This window comes from Lissotriton helveticus, chromosome 4_1 (assembly GCF_964261635.1).
Source record: "Lissotriton helveticus chromosome 4_1, aLisHel1.1, whole genome shotgun sequence".
NCBI lineage: Eukaryota > Metazoa > Chordata > Amphibia > Caudata > Salamandridae > Lissotriton > Lissotriton helveticus.
In genome coordinates, this window is record NC_136063.1 from 1,054,761,875 (window position 1) to 1,054,774,908 (window position 13,034).

Below are 13,034 nucleotides of genomic sequence, written 5' to 3' on the forward strand. Positions count from 1 at the left end.
CAAGGTATGCCTTTTGATTCTAGTGACAGCAGCTGCACAGTGTATATTTCATTCCATTCCTTATACTCCTTCCAATCTAATCGTACATGCTGGTAAAAATGGTATAATAGGAGGACCAATTCATTACTTACAATAAAATTATATTTCATTTTCATGTGGTCATTCTTTCAAGATTCATCAATTTCAATTCATTAAAATCAGTGGTGGCTCCTCTATAGGGGCGTTTGGGTGCCGCCCCCTGCTTTCTCGCCATGCGAGAAGGCAGAAACATAAATGGTAATAACTACCATTTGTTTCTGCCTTCTCGCACGGCGAGAAAGCAGAAGTTCCTGGTTGGGGGTGGGCGGTCCTGCTCGAGGGCAGGGGGAGTGGCTTACCCACTGTTGTTGATACTGACTATTTGGGCAGCCTGAGGCCGCCCTAACAGTCAGTATGAACAACAGTGGGTAAGCCACTCCCCTCTGCCCTCGAGCAACTCCGTCCACTCTCCCTGTTCTCTATGTATGCTGCAGCATACATAGAGAAAATGACTTGGGTGGGGCGCGGCCTCACCAATCATAACGCTGCCATTGCAGAGTTATGATTGGTGGAGGGGAGGGAGGCTGCCTTCCTGATGACGAGCGCTGCAGCCAGGAATTCAACGCAGGACGGCGGGAGTAGGGAGTCTCAGGACTTAACGAAAAGCGGGACAGTAAGTTTTACTTTTATTTTATGTATATATTTTTTTCCATTAAACCCCTCCCGCCTTCCCCCATCCCCTCCGCTGCGCGACAACCCCATTTCCACCCCCCTCACCCACCCGTAATGCCGGCCGCGACTGCTAGAGTGAGTCCTAAAAGTTGAAGAGAAGTAAAGCAGCAGAAGTGGTGCGCGCCACTCTAAAGAGAGCTCAGCTGAGTCAACTGAAAGGCGGCAGCTTGCACCATCCCTGCATGCAGGGTGCCCTAGCACCTTTGTTCAGTACAGTGCAGAGCACATTTGGAGCGGGACCTGGCTCTGCGAGGGATAGGTTCATGGCGCAGATTCCCCACTTCCTGAGCAAAAGATTCAGGTCCAATGCGTGCACAGGTGGGTGAGTACATCAGGCGCTGGCAAGGCGTGGGCGGACCAGGACATGGAGGATTTACGCTGCCGCTGGCCCCAAAAGTAAACCTTGCCCCTTCAGTCTTTGGCATCTATGCTGTCCCTTGACTAACATTGGAACTGGAGTGTACATTATGCACTAAGCTTTAATGCCGTATTAGCATTTATTCAATGCCTTCCGCCCCCTGTAATGCTGAACGGGCTCTCGGGTTTTACTGTGCCCTCTTACATTAGGCAACTCCTAACACTTCTACCAATGAAATGTGCACAGCTTCACTTAAGGTGTATACTATTTTATAATCATGTCATCTGCCTCTCCACTCAGTCATCGTGTTACCAAATGACTCGGTGTCACCTGGATACAACCTTTCATTTGCATATGTTTACTTTTATGTGTTTCAAATGTTTCTTCAATTGTTTTAAACTAGGACTGCAAAGCCCAAAGTGCACTGATTTAATTAATGAAAACTCAGGCATGGAAACAAGGTGCTTGAGTGGCATACAGTCGTTTGCCAACCTCTGATATTTGCCTAAAAGATGCCGAACTAAAGTTATTGTAATACATGGCACTTAGCCAGCTGTTAAATGACACCTGTTTTTTCAACATGCTATACGTACTTCTGTGATAATTTTATTATGTTCAACTGCTGGCCTATGTAATTGTGTGGATGCCCCATAGGTGGAAAAAATAGTAGAATCTAATCATTCTAATGGCTGCATTCTGCCTAGAGATTAAAGCATTAAATGCTTCTCTGAATTGTGCACCACAGTGAATGTTTTTGTTTACCAATAAAAGAAGATCTTCAAAGGTGTGACGCATTGCAAGTACTATGTGCAGCTGTTTAAGTCTTCTTTGGTGCTGGATGTCTGTCTTGGAAGACCTCTTGAAGAGAAAGCACAACATTTCTTGATAAGATGCATGTAATTGCAAACCGTGTGTGACATATTCTGCGTTGTAGCAGGGAGAGTATGTGGTGCATCAGAAATGGTGCCATGTTTGCCTTTATAGTTACCGGTGAGAACAACTGCTGCTTTCCTCTGTCAGGACACATGTTCCCAGCTTGAGAGCTGTGCTACAATAATGACCCCCCCACCAGCCCTCATTTTCTTTCGCTCACCACTTTCCAACTCCTCCAGCCGCCACTGATTAAAATCACTGTTAATAAAACATACATCAAATACCTATTCATCAATATATTCCTGCACTCACGTTGCATAAAATGACAAATTGATCAGATGTATCTGTCTGTCTTTCCTATTTGGACACCGTATTTCCTCCTCCATTTTCCCCTTGTTAGTTACATATTCTCAAGGTTCTTTCCAAACAACTTTCTCCCTTCTATTCCACATGCTCAGCAGAAAACTTACTTTGGTTCTCTTTCATTTCTTTTATTCGCGGGGTGAAGCTAACAGACTCCCTGCTTGCATTCATAGCATCAGTTCCTCATATTTGTTATTATATTCATTATTGCTCCCTTTCATCTCCTTTAACTTTTCTTTTGATCGCACTCCAATCACATCTTAAATCGTATTTTATAAAGGTAACATGTAACAATCCCACCATCCACAGACACTCACTCAACCAATTCCATTATATTTTTTACCTTCGCCAATCCCGCCATTGGTCTCATATAAGCGACAGAGCAAAAGTTTACTTTTCTGATGCAGTTATCTCCTATACTTCTTATAAAATTGACATTATCCTCATAGCGATTCTACACGTCCTGTACCCCGTGGACCCACCTTCACATTCACAAACACTGCTTAACGACAATCATATCTTGTATCTGGACACCTAGATGTCCGGCCTTTCCTCCGAATCTATCTTTTTTGTTGTCCACCAGGCCATTTAAATACCCTCGTGTCTTTGATAATATCACCCACCCGAGGAGACGCAGATTGCCTTGCATCTCTATTAGTTCCACTCCCCGGCATGGACCCAATAATGAACAGCCTTCACCCGTAATCTACAACACGCGATGTTTCAATACATTCAGCCTACCGCATATTTTTATCCTGTTCCCTTTCTCATATTCCCCCCCCCCCAACCACTGCTGTGAATTACAATAACCTCGTTGGCTGGCTCTGCCCAAAAAGTCTTGGAAAGTGTTTAACAATAAAGATTATTGTATGAAAAAAGTACCATTGATTAACAACAAAAAGAAAGACTTTACATGGGAATATTTAGATCCCGAGTGATTACAGCTGTATGCAATAGAAGCTTGGATATATGGAAAAAAACAAAGAGATAATATATATGTCTATCTCAAAAGGCAGACACTGGCAGTAGACAAGCGCAGTCCCTTTACCGTGAGATTATCATGAGTGAATCACCGATTTTGAGGCTCACCCAGAGTAAAAAAAAAGAAGTAAAAAACCAGGTGATCCAAAAGCAAAAAATCTGAGCGGATTTGATGGGCAGAACCCGTTGCCTTTGAAATACTCTAAGGAAATATGGATTGACTATCGCTTTTGTAAACAGAAATTAAGAGAATGCCAATTTAGCCTCAAAAATCTAAAAAACTATATACTGAAAAGTGCACTTTGTAAAATCAGTTTTTTTCCTAAATAGAAATAAAAGAATGGAAACGAGATATTGGCAGATTTCACAAAGGCATGTGGCATTTTAATTTCTTAAGGCATGTGCATTTCTAAAATGATAGGCTGCACGAAAATACGTAATGGTAGTGGTTACCCTTTAAATATATTGTGTAAAACGCTAGACCTTAATAAACAAGTAACCTTAATAAAAAGTATAGTGAGTAGACAGAGCAAACAGCAGGGTGTTGCTTGCTAGGTACCCGCTACATGTGTGCATTCGTCTTCCCCGTTTGAAAATCGCTAACAGGACAGCAGCTTGTCTTTCCTGTTTAAATCTCTTATAAAATGGACCCATGATGTCAACACGCTAAGCCGGGGCCTCAATCTTCTCAGAGATTCTGATCGGATTACGGGCTGGGACTTTTGCACCAGTCTCTCTAGCCCACCATTTCTCTGCCCTCCGGCACCTGCAATACTTGCACCGTAACGTCGCGTTACCCTTGTTTTTTTTACTTCCAAAGATGGCATCATTTGAAAATGAGTTTTCAGGACTTTTGTTGTCATGGCGACTGCATCATCTGGCTTGGGTGGACCGCAGAAAGTTTATCTGAATTTGTAGACGGTGGCAAAATATTCTGCACTGGTAACATTTCAGCTTGGGGAAAAGGAGATATTACTGTTGTCTGTGCGAAAGCACATCCCTCCTCTGCGGAAATCCCTTTCTCCGGCTGTTTCAACGTCCGGCTGTTCAGGATATCTGCTTTCGGCGCTTTTATTGGAGTTCTTTCGTTTTGCTTTTGGAAAATAAACAGCAAAGACAAGCTGTTTTACCCTGAGGCTTTCAGCGGTGGGAGCCGGTGGATCTAGCGAGGGCCAGTCCATGGATGTGCCGCGGCCCGTGGTGCTGGTCGCTGAGTCCATGATCATTTGGCTTTGCCCCTCGTGTCCCCTCTTTGGTGGAGGCAGCGCATACAGAGCTCAACCCGCGGGAGGGTAGACGAGGCCCGGGACAGCTTCCTGGAAATGAGAAGCGGCGCTGCCAACAACTCCTTCTGGGGAGCGACCGTTCAGCTTTACCGCCTGGAGAGAACGCGTCCAAGCGGCCAATATAGTGTCAGGAAATGACTCCTCGCTGGAAAAGAAGCCACGTCCTCCTCCGGCCCTCCTCTTGAGTGAGGGTGGGGGCGAGAGCACAAACATTTAGGGTCCTGGTACTCTGGTTCAGCTTACAATCCTTCCCACTATTCTAAAAGTGTTGAAAGCCGGATGATTGTACCCCGGGGAACCTTTAGAAAATGAAGGAGGTGCTTTGCTGCCAAACCTTTGACCCTCCTTGCCCCTGAGGGGAGGAGGCGATTGTCAGATTCTGGAGTTTTAAGGGCGGAAGAGGGTGAGGTATTAGTACTTCCCTTCCATTTCTAGGTGTTGGTGTTGGCGGTATGTTCTCTGTGGAGAGCGAGCTGCGCTGATTTTTGCCTCTGACAAATTTTTGAAAATAGATTTATCAAGCGTCCACCCCATTCCAAACATATTTGTCACTACTCAGGTGCATTTAGTTAGAGAATGGAGAAAAATAGTTAATTTTGCTTTTTATATTTTGCTTGTTAGTTGAATTATATGGTGTTTACCACCTTCAATTTTCATTCTGAAACTATGGTTACAGAATTCATTTAGTCCCTCTGGTTAACATCAGAAATGCCACTGAGGAGATTATACCCTCACTTTTGTTATTGGTTAGGGCGAGTTCCTAGACTTCTGTACTTTCTGCAAGCTTGATTGCTAAACCCACACATTTTGCACCAACCACAACAGACAATTTGGGGTTGGGTTGGGTTAGTGTGGTTGTTTTGGTTAAAGGACCTCTTATACGAGCATTGACAGGGAGCTAGAGGAAGGGATTTACTCATGGTGCTGCTTTCTGGGACCCGAGATGTTTCAGGAGTAGTGAGTGGAGGAAGGAATAAGGTCGAAGCCCTCCTTCAAGATGTAGAAGAGGAAGATGAGGTGAGGGAACCAAGTGATCCCACAAGGTCAGGAGTCCTTGCTTGGCGTGGAGCTGGAGACCCTTTACCACAGCTCTTGGCCGCCATTCCTCCTCCACCTGTGTTGCGGCGCCAGTCCCGAAGCTCCAAGGGTCCCAGTGAGAATGATGAGGATGAGGAGGACTATGAGGAGTACGATGACTTTTCCGACCTTCCGGACACTCGCAGCATCGCTTCTGATGACTCATTTTACCCACCGGATGTGGAACGGACGGCTTTTCGAGGGTCTCCAGGCCTGGATGATGATGATGATGATGATGAGGATGAGGTGGAATGCGATGAATTTAGCGAGGGCAGCTTCCGCAGCTGGGAGAGCGTGGAGAGCCCCGAGCCACTGTCTGTCTTCCGGGCCTGCTGCACCAACAACCCAGTAGTGTTGAAGGCTCTGATCCGCCAGGGGGTGAGCGAGGCTGAGGTGCTGGAGACAGACCGGAATCGCCGGGTAAGAGACACCTGCTAGGGAATCTTCCAGCCTTAGGTCAAGAGCAACCCCATTGAGAAAGGGGACGTAAAATCTACTGTGTAGAGTTTGGTTTTAAAGCCAAATTCCTGTAATTAGGGGCTGTGCACTTAGGCAGCATTGATACTGGAGTGACTGCAAGATTAAAACACATTTGCTCTGGATACTTAACAAGGTCAAACTACCAGCTTGCAACTGACTAAATAGACGACAAATAATCAAATCCCAGAACACTAATATGGAGATGTGGGGGGGGATGTCATCAGAGGATGACATATTAAGTAAACTCTGCCTACAGACAGTGCCCATAATTTCAAGGGTTGGTCACCATTTCATCCTTTGCTTTGTATCTGAGAGCCTAATCAAAAAACAATGAACCCCATGTATCTCCCAGGAGTAAGATTACTCTGGGAAGAGTCACTTATATTCGCAATTTCATCAAATTATTGTCGGTGTTATTAGCATTATTTGGAAATGTATCCAATGAAAGACACACCAAATTACATTTTTTTAAAGTATCCAGTGCGTACAGATAATCTATATTTTACCCAAAATTTCCCAAATTTTAATTACGGTTCATAGAATTATATGTTTCCAGAAATAAGTGCTTCCAAAATAGCACATTGAAAATAAACAATAATAAACAATAACACATACTAGAAACCTTTAGAACCATTTATTAACAAACATAATAATAAGACTGTCAGACTAAGGATAAGCACCTCATACAAATTACAATGATACATCAAAATAAATTGTACAATGATTGTCCGATGAGTCTGCAAGGGTTGAAAAACACAGGGTGTCCCAATCTACAGTCCCAAAGGCTGGACTAAGGAACTACTGTGTGTGCACATTCGTGGGTCGGACAACAGGACCCAGTGCAGACCTATCTGGTATTTTTAGGTCGCTGAACAAAAAGGCAAGAGGTGAAAAAGGTTCTGGTATGACAGGAATATAAGTGCTGTAAGTACCAACGGGTTTGGTATTACTGTTGCTCACACAAAGGGCAATTGACAAAGGTAATCCCAGGTAGTTTTTGTAAAAGTGTATACAAGTTTTATTATCACATACAATATAAATTGCTAATATTTGTTTAAAAACATAGGTGATTTCACATCACAATTTATTACACAGTTATAAAAAAAGCAAAACATGATACATAAAACAAAAATCACTGTAATGTCGAGGCGGCGTTTTTTTTTTTTCTTATAGAACACCTTCTTCAGGACAGATTCTAGATTTAAAAAACACAGAATTACCAACCATTGATAATCATAGTGTTGTTTTCATATAAAAATTTTTACAAACTACTTTGTTGTCTGTACACATTTCTAATTGGCAAGCACTCCGTTTTTTATCTAAACACAATTCCTGTCATTGACCTTATCATGAATCATATTATTAATAAGCAACCATTTATACACAAATCACATTTTGTCAAACAATGTTGCCTCTTCCTTAATCCTAATGGTTACAGTCAGTATCTATATGGACTAATATCCTATGTTTAAATCTGTATATAGAAACCAAGGTGTTACATACCTCTTAAATGGTTGGTAATTCTGTGTTTTTTAAATCTAGAATCTGTCCTGAAGAAGGTGTTCTATAAGAAAAAAATCAAAACGCCGCGTCGACATTACAGTGATTCTTGTTTTATGTATCATGTTTTGCTTTTTTTTAGAACTGTGTAATAAATTGTGATGTGAAATCACCTATGTTTTTAAACAAATATTAGCAATTTATATTGTATGTGATAATAACATTTGTATACACTTTTACAAAAACTACCTGGGATTACCTTTGTCAATTGCCCTTTGTGTGAGCAACAGTAATACCAAACCCGTTGGTATTTACAGCACTCATATTCCTGTCATACCAGAACCCTTTTCACCTCTTGCCTTTTTGTTTAGCGACCTAAAAATACCAGATAGGTCTGCACTGGGTCCTGTTGTCTGACCCACGAATGTGCCCATACAGTAGTTCCTTAGTCCAGCCTTTGGGACTGTAGATTGGGACACCCTGTGTTTTTCAACTTTTTCCCCCTGGTACCAGACAAACCCAAAGAGGGGGCCTCCTTACTTTTTCAAATATACACTCTGCAAGGGTTGTCCATCGTCATGGCTGGTGTGCTTGCTCTGTACGTCAATGCTTCATAGATGTAAAAGATAGCCAATATAAATATATTAAAGTACCCAATCATCTACATAATAACAAGATTTCTACCAAATCAATTGAAGTCAAATTATTCCATTATGTTAATACAGATGACCATTTTTTACGATTGTACGAAAAATTAACCAAAGTCAGGGGTAGCAGAAGTGCCATCACTTTTTCATCATATGACAGACAGTAAGTGACATCACATGACATTTGATCCGGATGAATTCATGATAAATTAAAAAAAACAGGAAGTGACATTATTGAAGTAAAACTAACAGGTACAAGAATAATAAAAACACAAAACTACTACTCCAGCTGATTACTGTCTAATACGGTTATAAACTACGTATTAGCTAGTGTATTGTCATGATTTGCTAGAAGCAAATTCTTAATATGCCATAGCCAAGCTGTCATCTGCACAGATGCAACGATTATATGCTTAACAAAGTCCTAGGCAATTAGAGACTATAATGCACAAGCATGCCCCAAATGCCCACGCGACCCTTAAATAGCCATGCATAAAAGTAATTTGGGCAGCCAAACCAAACAGCCTCACAGTATGAAGTGTAGCTGCATATGCCATATACAGGCTCTAGCATGAGCAGGTCACTCAAGGTCATTAAGAACCCAGTCTCCGGGGAACTTTTTACCTTTGGGTAGCTGGTGCCATTCGCTCAACTGAAGGGAGCTAAGACTACAACTACAGGGGGCACTTATTAGTTATATGAAGGCCCAGGACTGGAAACGTGGAGTCCTGCCATCTTGAAATGATTTGGCAAGCCCTAGGCATGTTTTAATGTAGAGAGGTGTCATGTAATGAAGGCTATAAGAAGGAGAAGTACCCAATCCAATTGTCCCAGGTGAAAAAGGGCAAATGCATGTAAACTAAAGTGCCAGATTATGGCTAAAACAATGCATTGAAAACACATTTTCGAACTTCTTTTCGTTAGGGGAGCATTCTGAGAAACCGGACACTGCAACTTTAAATATGACCCTTGACCCTGTTCTAGGCAGGTCGCTCCCCACGCCGCACAGCTCCACCTGCCTGTGCCTGTGCCCGTGTCCCTGACCCGCTGCTGCCACTGTTGCCACGAGTTCAAGGACCCCAGTAGATATCCGTTCTACCACTGCACCACTGTTGTATTTTGTTGTTGTGTTTTGTTATTATATTTTGTGACTCTGCCCCACTGCTGTTTTATTGTTCTGCACTCTGCCTTAGATTCTCTATTTGTATTGTACTACTTGTTTTCGTTCCGCCCGTTTTTCCCGCTGTCCAGACCTCCTTCCACCTTCCCCACCACTCCGGCCCCTGCGGCCCCGCCCCCTCACCCATTTGTCTTCGCTCCCAGCTGCTCCTCCCTCCCACCTCCCCTTATTAAGGCGCACCAAAGGCAAGCCCATCTGCGCCCGTCCGTGCCTGGACCGCGCCCAGTGCCAGACCTCCTGGCCCTCACGACACCTGACGGCTACAAAATCACCCTTGTGCCATCGTCCACAAGAACACCCTCAGGATCACGACCAAAACCGGTTACACCCTCAGCGCCACCGAACACCTGCACTTCTAGATCCACATCGACCCAAACACCACCCTCAGAGGAACCCTCACCTACAGACCCCCGGACTATGGCCACAGTTCAGCGACACCATCGCCGAACTCGTCAGCACGCACACCCTCGTATCCACGGACTACATTCTCCTCAGAGACCTGAACTTCCACCTCGAGAACACCAACGACAGCAACTCCGCCACCCTGCTCGACAACCTCCCCAACATCGGACTCAAACAGTTCGTCCCGACTCCCACCCACTCCGCCGGTCACGCGCTCGACCCCATCTTTTCCGCCAGCAAAACCTCTGCAAATCCCTAGCCACCTTCTTCCACCGAAAAATCGCAAACATCCATGACAGCTTCAACACCCAGACCCCCGACATCCACTGACACCTCAGAATCACCGCCCCCCAGCCACACCAACCTCCTGCTCTCCTGGACCCACGTCAACGACAATGACACCATCAAAATCATGAGCACCATCCACTCCGGATCTCCGTCCGACCCCTGCCCACACCACATCTTCAACAAAACAAGCACCATCATCACACCCCACCTCCGCAAGATCATAAACACCTCCTTTGAGACCGCCACGTTCCCGGAAAGCTGGAAGCATGCCGAGATCAACACCTTACTCAAGAAACCCAAGGCAGACCCCAAGGACCTCAAGAACTTCAGGCCCATCTCCCTGCTCCTAAAGAGAACAATGCTCTGGATGCATCCCAATCGGGATTCCGCAGCAACCACAGCACCGAAACCGCCCTCATCGCCGCCACCGACGACATCAGGACCTTGCTAGACAACGGCGAAACTGTGGCCCTCATCCTCCTGGACCTGTCAGCCACCTTCGACACTGTCTGCCACCACACCCTACGCACACGCCTCCACAACGCAGGGATCTGTGACAAAGCCCTGGAGTGGACCACCTCCTTCCTCACCGGCAGAACACAGAGTGTCCGCCTCCCCTTCTTGCGCTCGGCAGCCACCAAGATCATCTGCGGCGTACACCAAGGATCCTCACTCAGCCCGACACTCTTCAACGTCTACATGGCACCGCTCGCCAACATCATCCGATCGCACCACCTCAACATCATCTCATACACCGACGACACCCATCTGATCCTCTCCATCACCAATGACCCCACCACCGCCAAAGCCAACCTCCAAGAGGGAATGAAGGCCGTCGCCGAAAGGATGAAGAACAGCCGCCTGAAGCTGAACTCAGACAAGACGGAGGTCCTCATCCTTGGATCAACCCCCTCCGCCTGGGATGACTCCTGATGGCCGGCCACACTGGGAGCCGCACTGACATCCACTGACCACGCACGCAACCTGTGAATCATCCTAGACTCATCGCTATCAATGACCCAGCAAGTCAACGCCGTCTCATCCTGCTGCTTCAACACCCTCCGCATGCTCCGCAAGATCTACTCCGCAAGATCTACCAATGGATCCCCACCGAGACCAGAAGGATGGTCACCCAGGCCCTCGTAAGCAGCAAACTGGCCTACGGCAACACCCTCTACGCAGGCACCACGGCCAAACTCCAGAAGCGACTCCAACGCATACAGAACGCCTCTGCACGCCTCATCCTCAACATCCCCCGGAACAGCCACATCACAAAACACCTGAGAGACCTACACTGGCTCCCCGTCAACAAAAGGATCACCTTCAAACTCCTCACCCATGCCCACAAGGCACTCCACAACACCCGACCAGCATACCTCAACACACGACTCGCCTTCTACACCCCGTACCACCAGCTCCGCTCCGCTGACCTCGCCCTCGCCACCATCCCACACTTCTGAAGAACGACCGCCGACTGAAGATCGTTCTCCCACCTCGCCGCCAAGACTTGGAACACCCTCCCCATCGACCTACGGCAGACCCAGGACCTACTGACCTTCAGGAGACGACTCAAGACCTGGCTGTTCGAGCAGTAGCAACCCCCCAGCCCCCCACTCCACCCCCAGGGCCTTGAGACCCTCACAGGTGAGTAGTGCGCTTTGCAAATGATTGATTGATTGACATGTAGCACAAATAACTACATAGAGGTGGGAGGAATACCATTTTTACTTCTTGCCCGCTGTACCCATTTTTCACCCCACCCCATTGCTGAGGAAATCATGGTTGAAGTTCTGCAATGTTCTCACAAATCCATGTTCCACTGGGGTTGATTTTTGCAAAGGCAAGGATATTTCTCTATGTTCACTCTCCACAACAGACGTTCTACTATTTGCATTCCTTATTGAGCTCTGCATACTGTTTCTATACTAGACTGTAAATTCTATGCAGCCTATTACTCAGCCATGCAAAACTGACCCTGTATTCGGCTATGCAAAATCAGAAGACCCCTTTTTTCTTGTGCTTAATCTGCACAGAAAAAGCTTCAGGCCTTCCAGGACTGTATCAGCTCTTTAGCCCCAATACTTCCCTCCACAACCCTGCCTCAAACATAGATGAACAGCTACAGAAGGGGTTGACTGCAGCCAATCTGAATCACCTCTCTTCTGAGCCAATGGCTCATTTAAAGAGGGAGGTACTGAACCAGCCGAAGATATCACTCTACCTCCATAGAACACCTCAGACCATCCTGAGGTTATGATTAACTCTACTTACAGAAATTCAAGCATTATGCCTTTTAGTTACTCCCCTGCTCCCCACAAGGCGCGGTGGCCTGGGAGTCATATATCTGTTTCAGGGTTACAGCATTTGAAGTGCAACGTGGCTCCTTTTGTATATTGAGTTTCACAGAGGCTTGAATTGTGCACTGAGTTACTGCAATGAATTATCATGATTCACACAGTTAAATAGAAGAAGAAACGTAAAGGGCTGCAATGATTCTAACACATTTTTTTAAATAATTTTTCCCCACACAGATTATTTTGCTCTATTATAAACACAAATCTATAAACATGGCCAGCCACGTTTATAATTCTATACGATCTGAGCATGACAGACTGTCAAATGTTGCACATAATAACCAGTGTAATAACCCAAGGGAAGCCTGGTCATGCTGGGGGCACGAGGGGGCTATGGAAGTGAGATAATAGGTGAGCAGATATATTGTAGCAATTTCCAAGTTCACTCGAATATACGGTATCCAGCCCAGCCACGGGCAGTTTTGTTTTAAAAGAGCTAAAAGGAAGATGACAACAGGATCCACTTTTTTTCACTGTGTTTGTGACTACAGGGGC

General features: G+C 45.4%; 1 protein-coding gene across 1 annotated transcript in view; it reads left to right on the forward strand.

Annotated features, from left to right (window-relative positions):
- The first annotated feature begins 4,869 nt into the window (after positions 1-4,869).
- Positions 4,870-13,034, forward strand: part of ANKRD33B (ankyrin repeat domain 33B) — a 320,573-nt gene continuing 312,408 nt past the window's right edge. Inside the window, exon 1 of the mRNA XM_078685746.1 lies at positions 4,870-6,108. Coding sequence (XP_078541872.1) covers positions 5,530-6,108 — 579 coding nt within the window. The 5' untranslated portion in view covers positions 4,870-5,529. The remainder of the gene's footprint in view (positions 6,109-13,034) is intronic.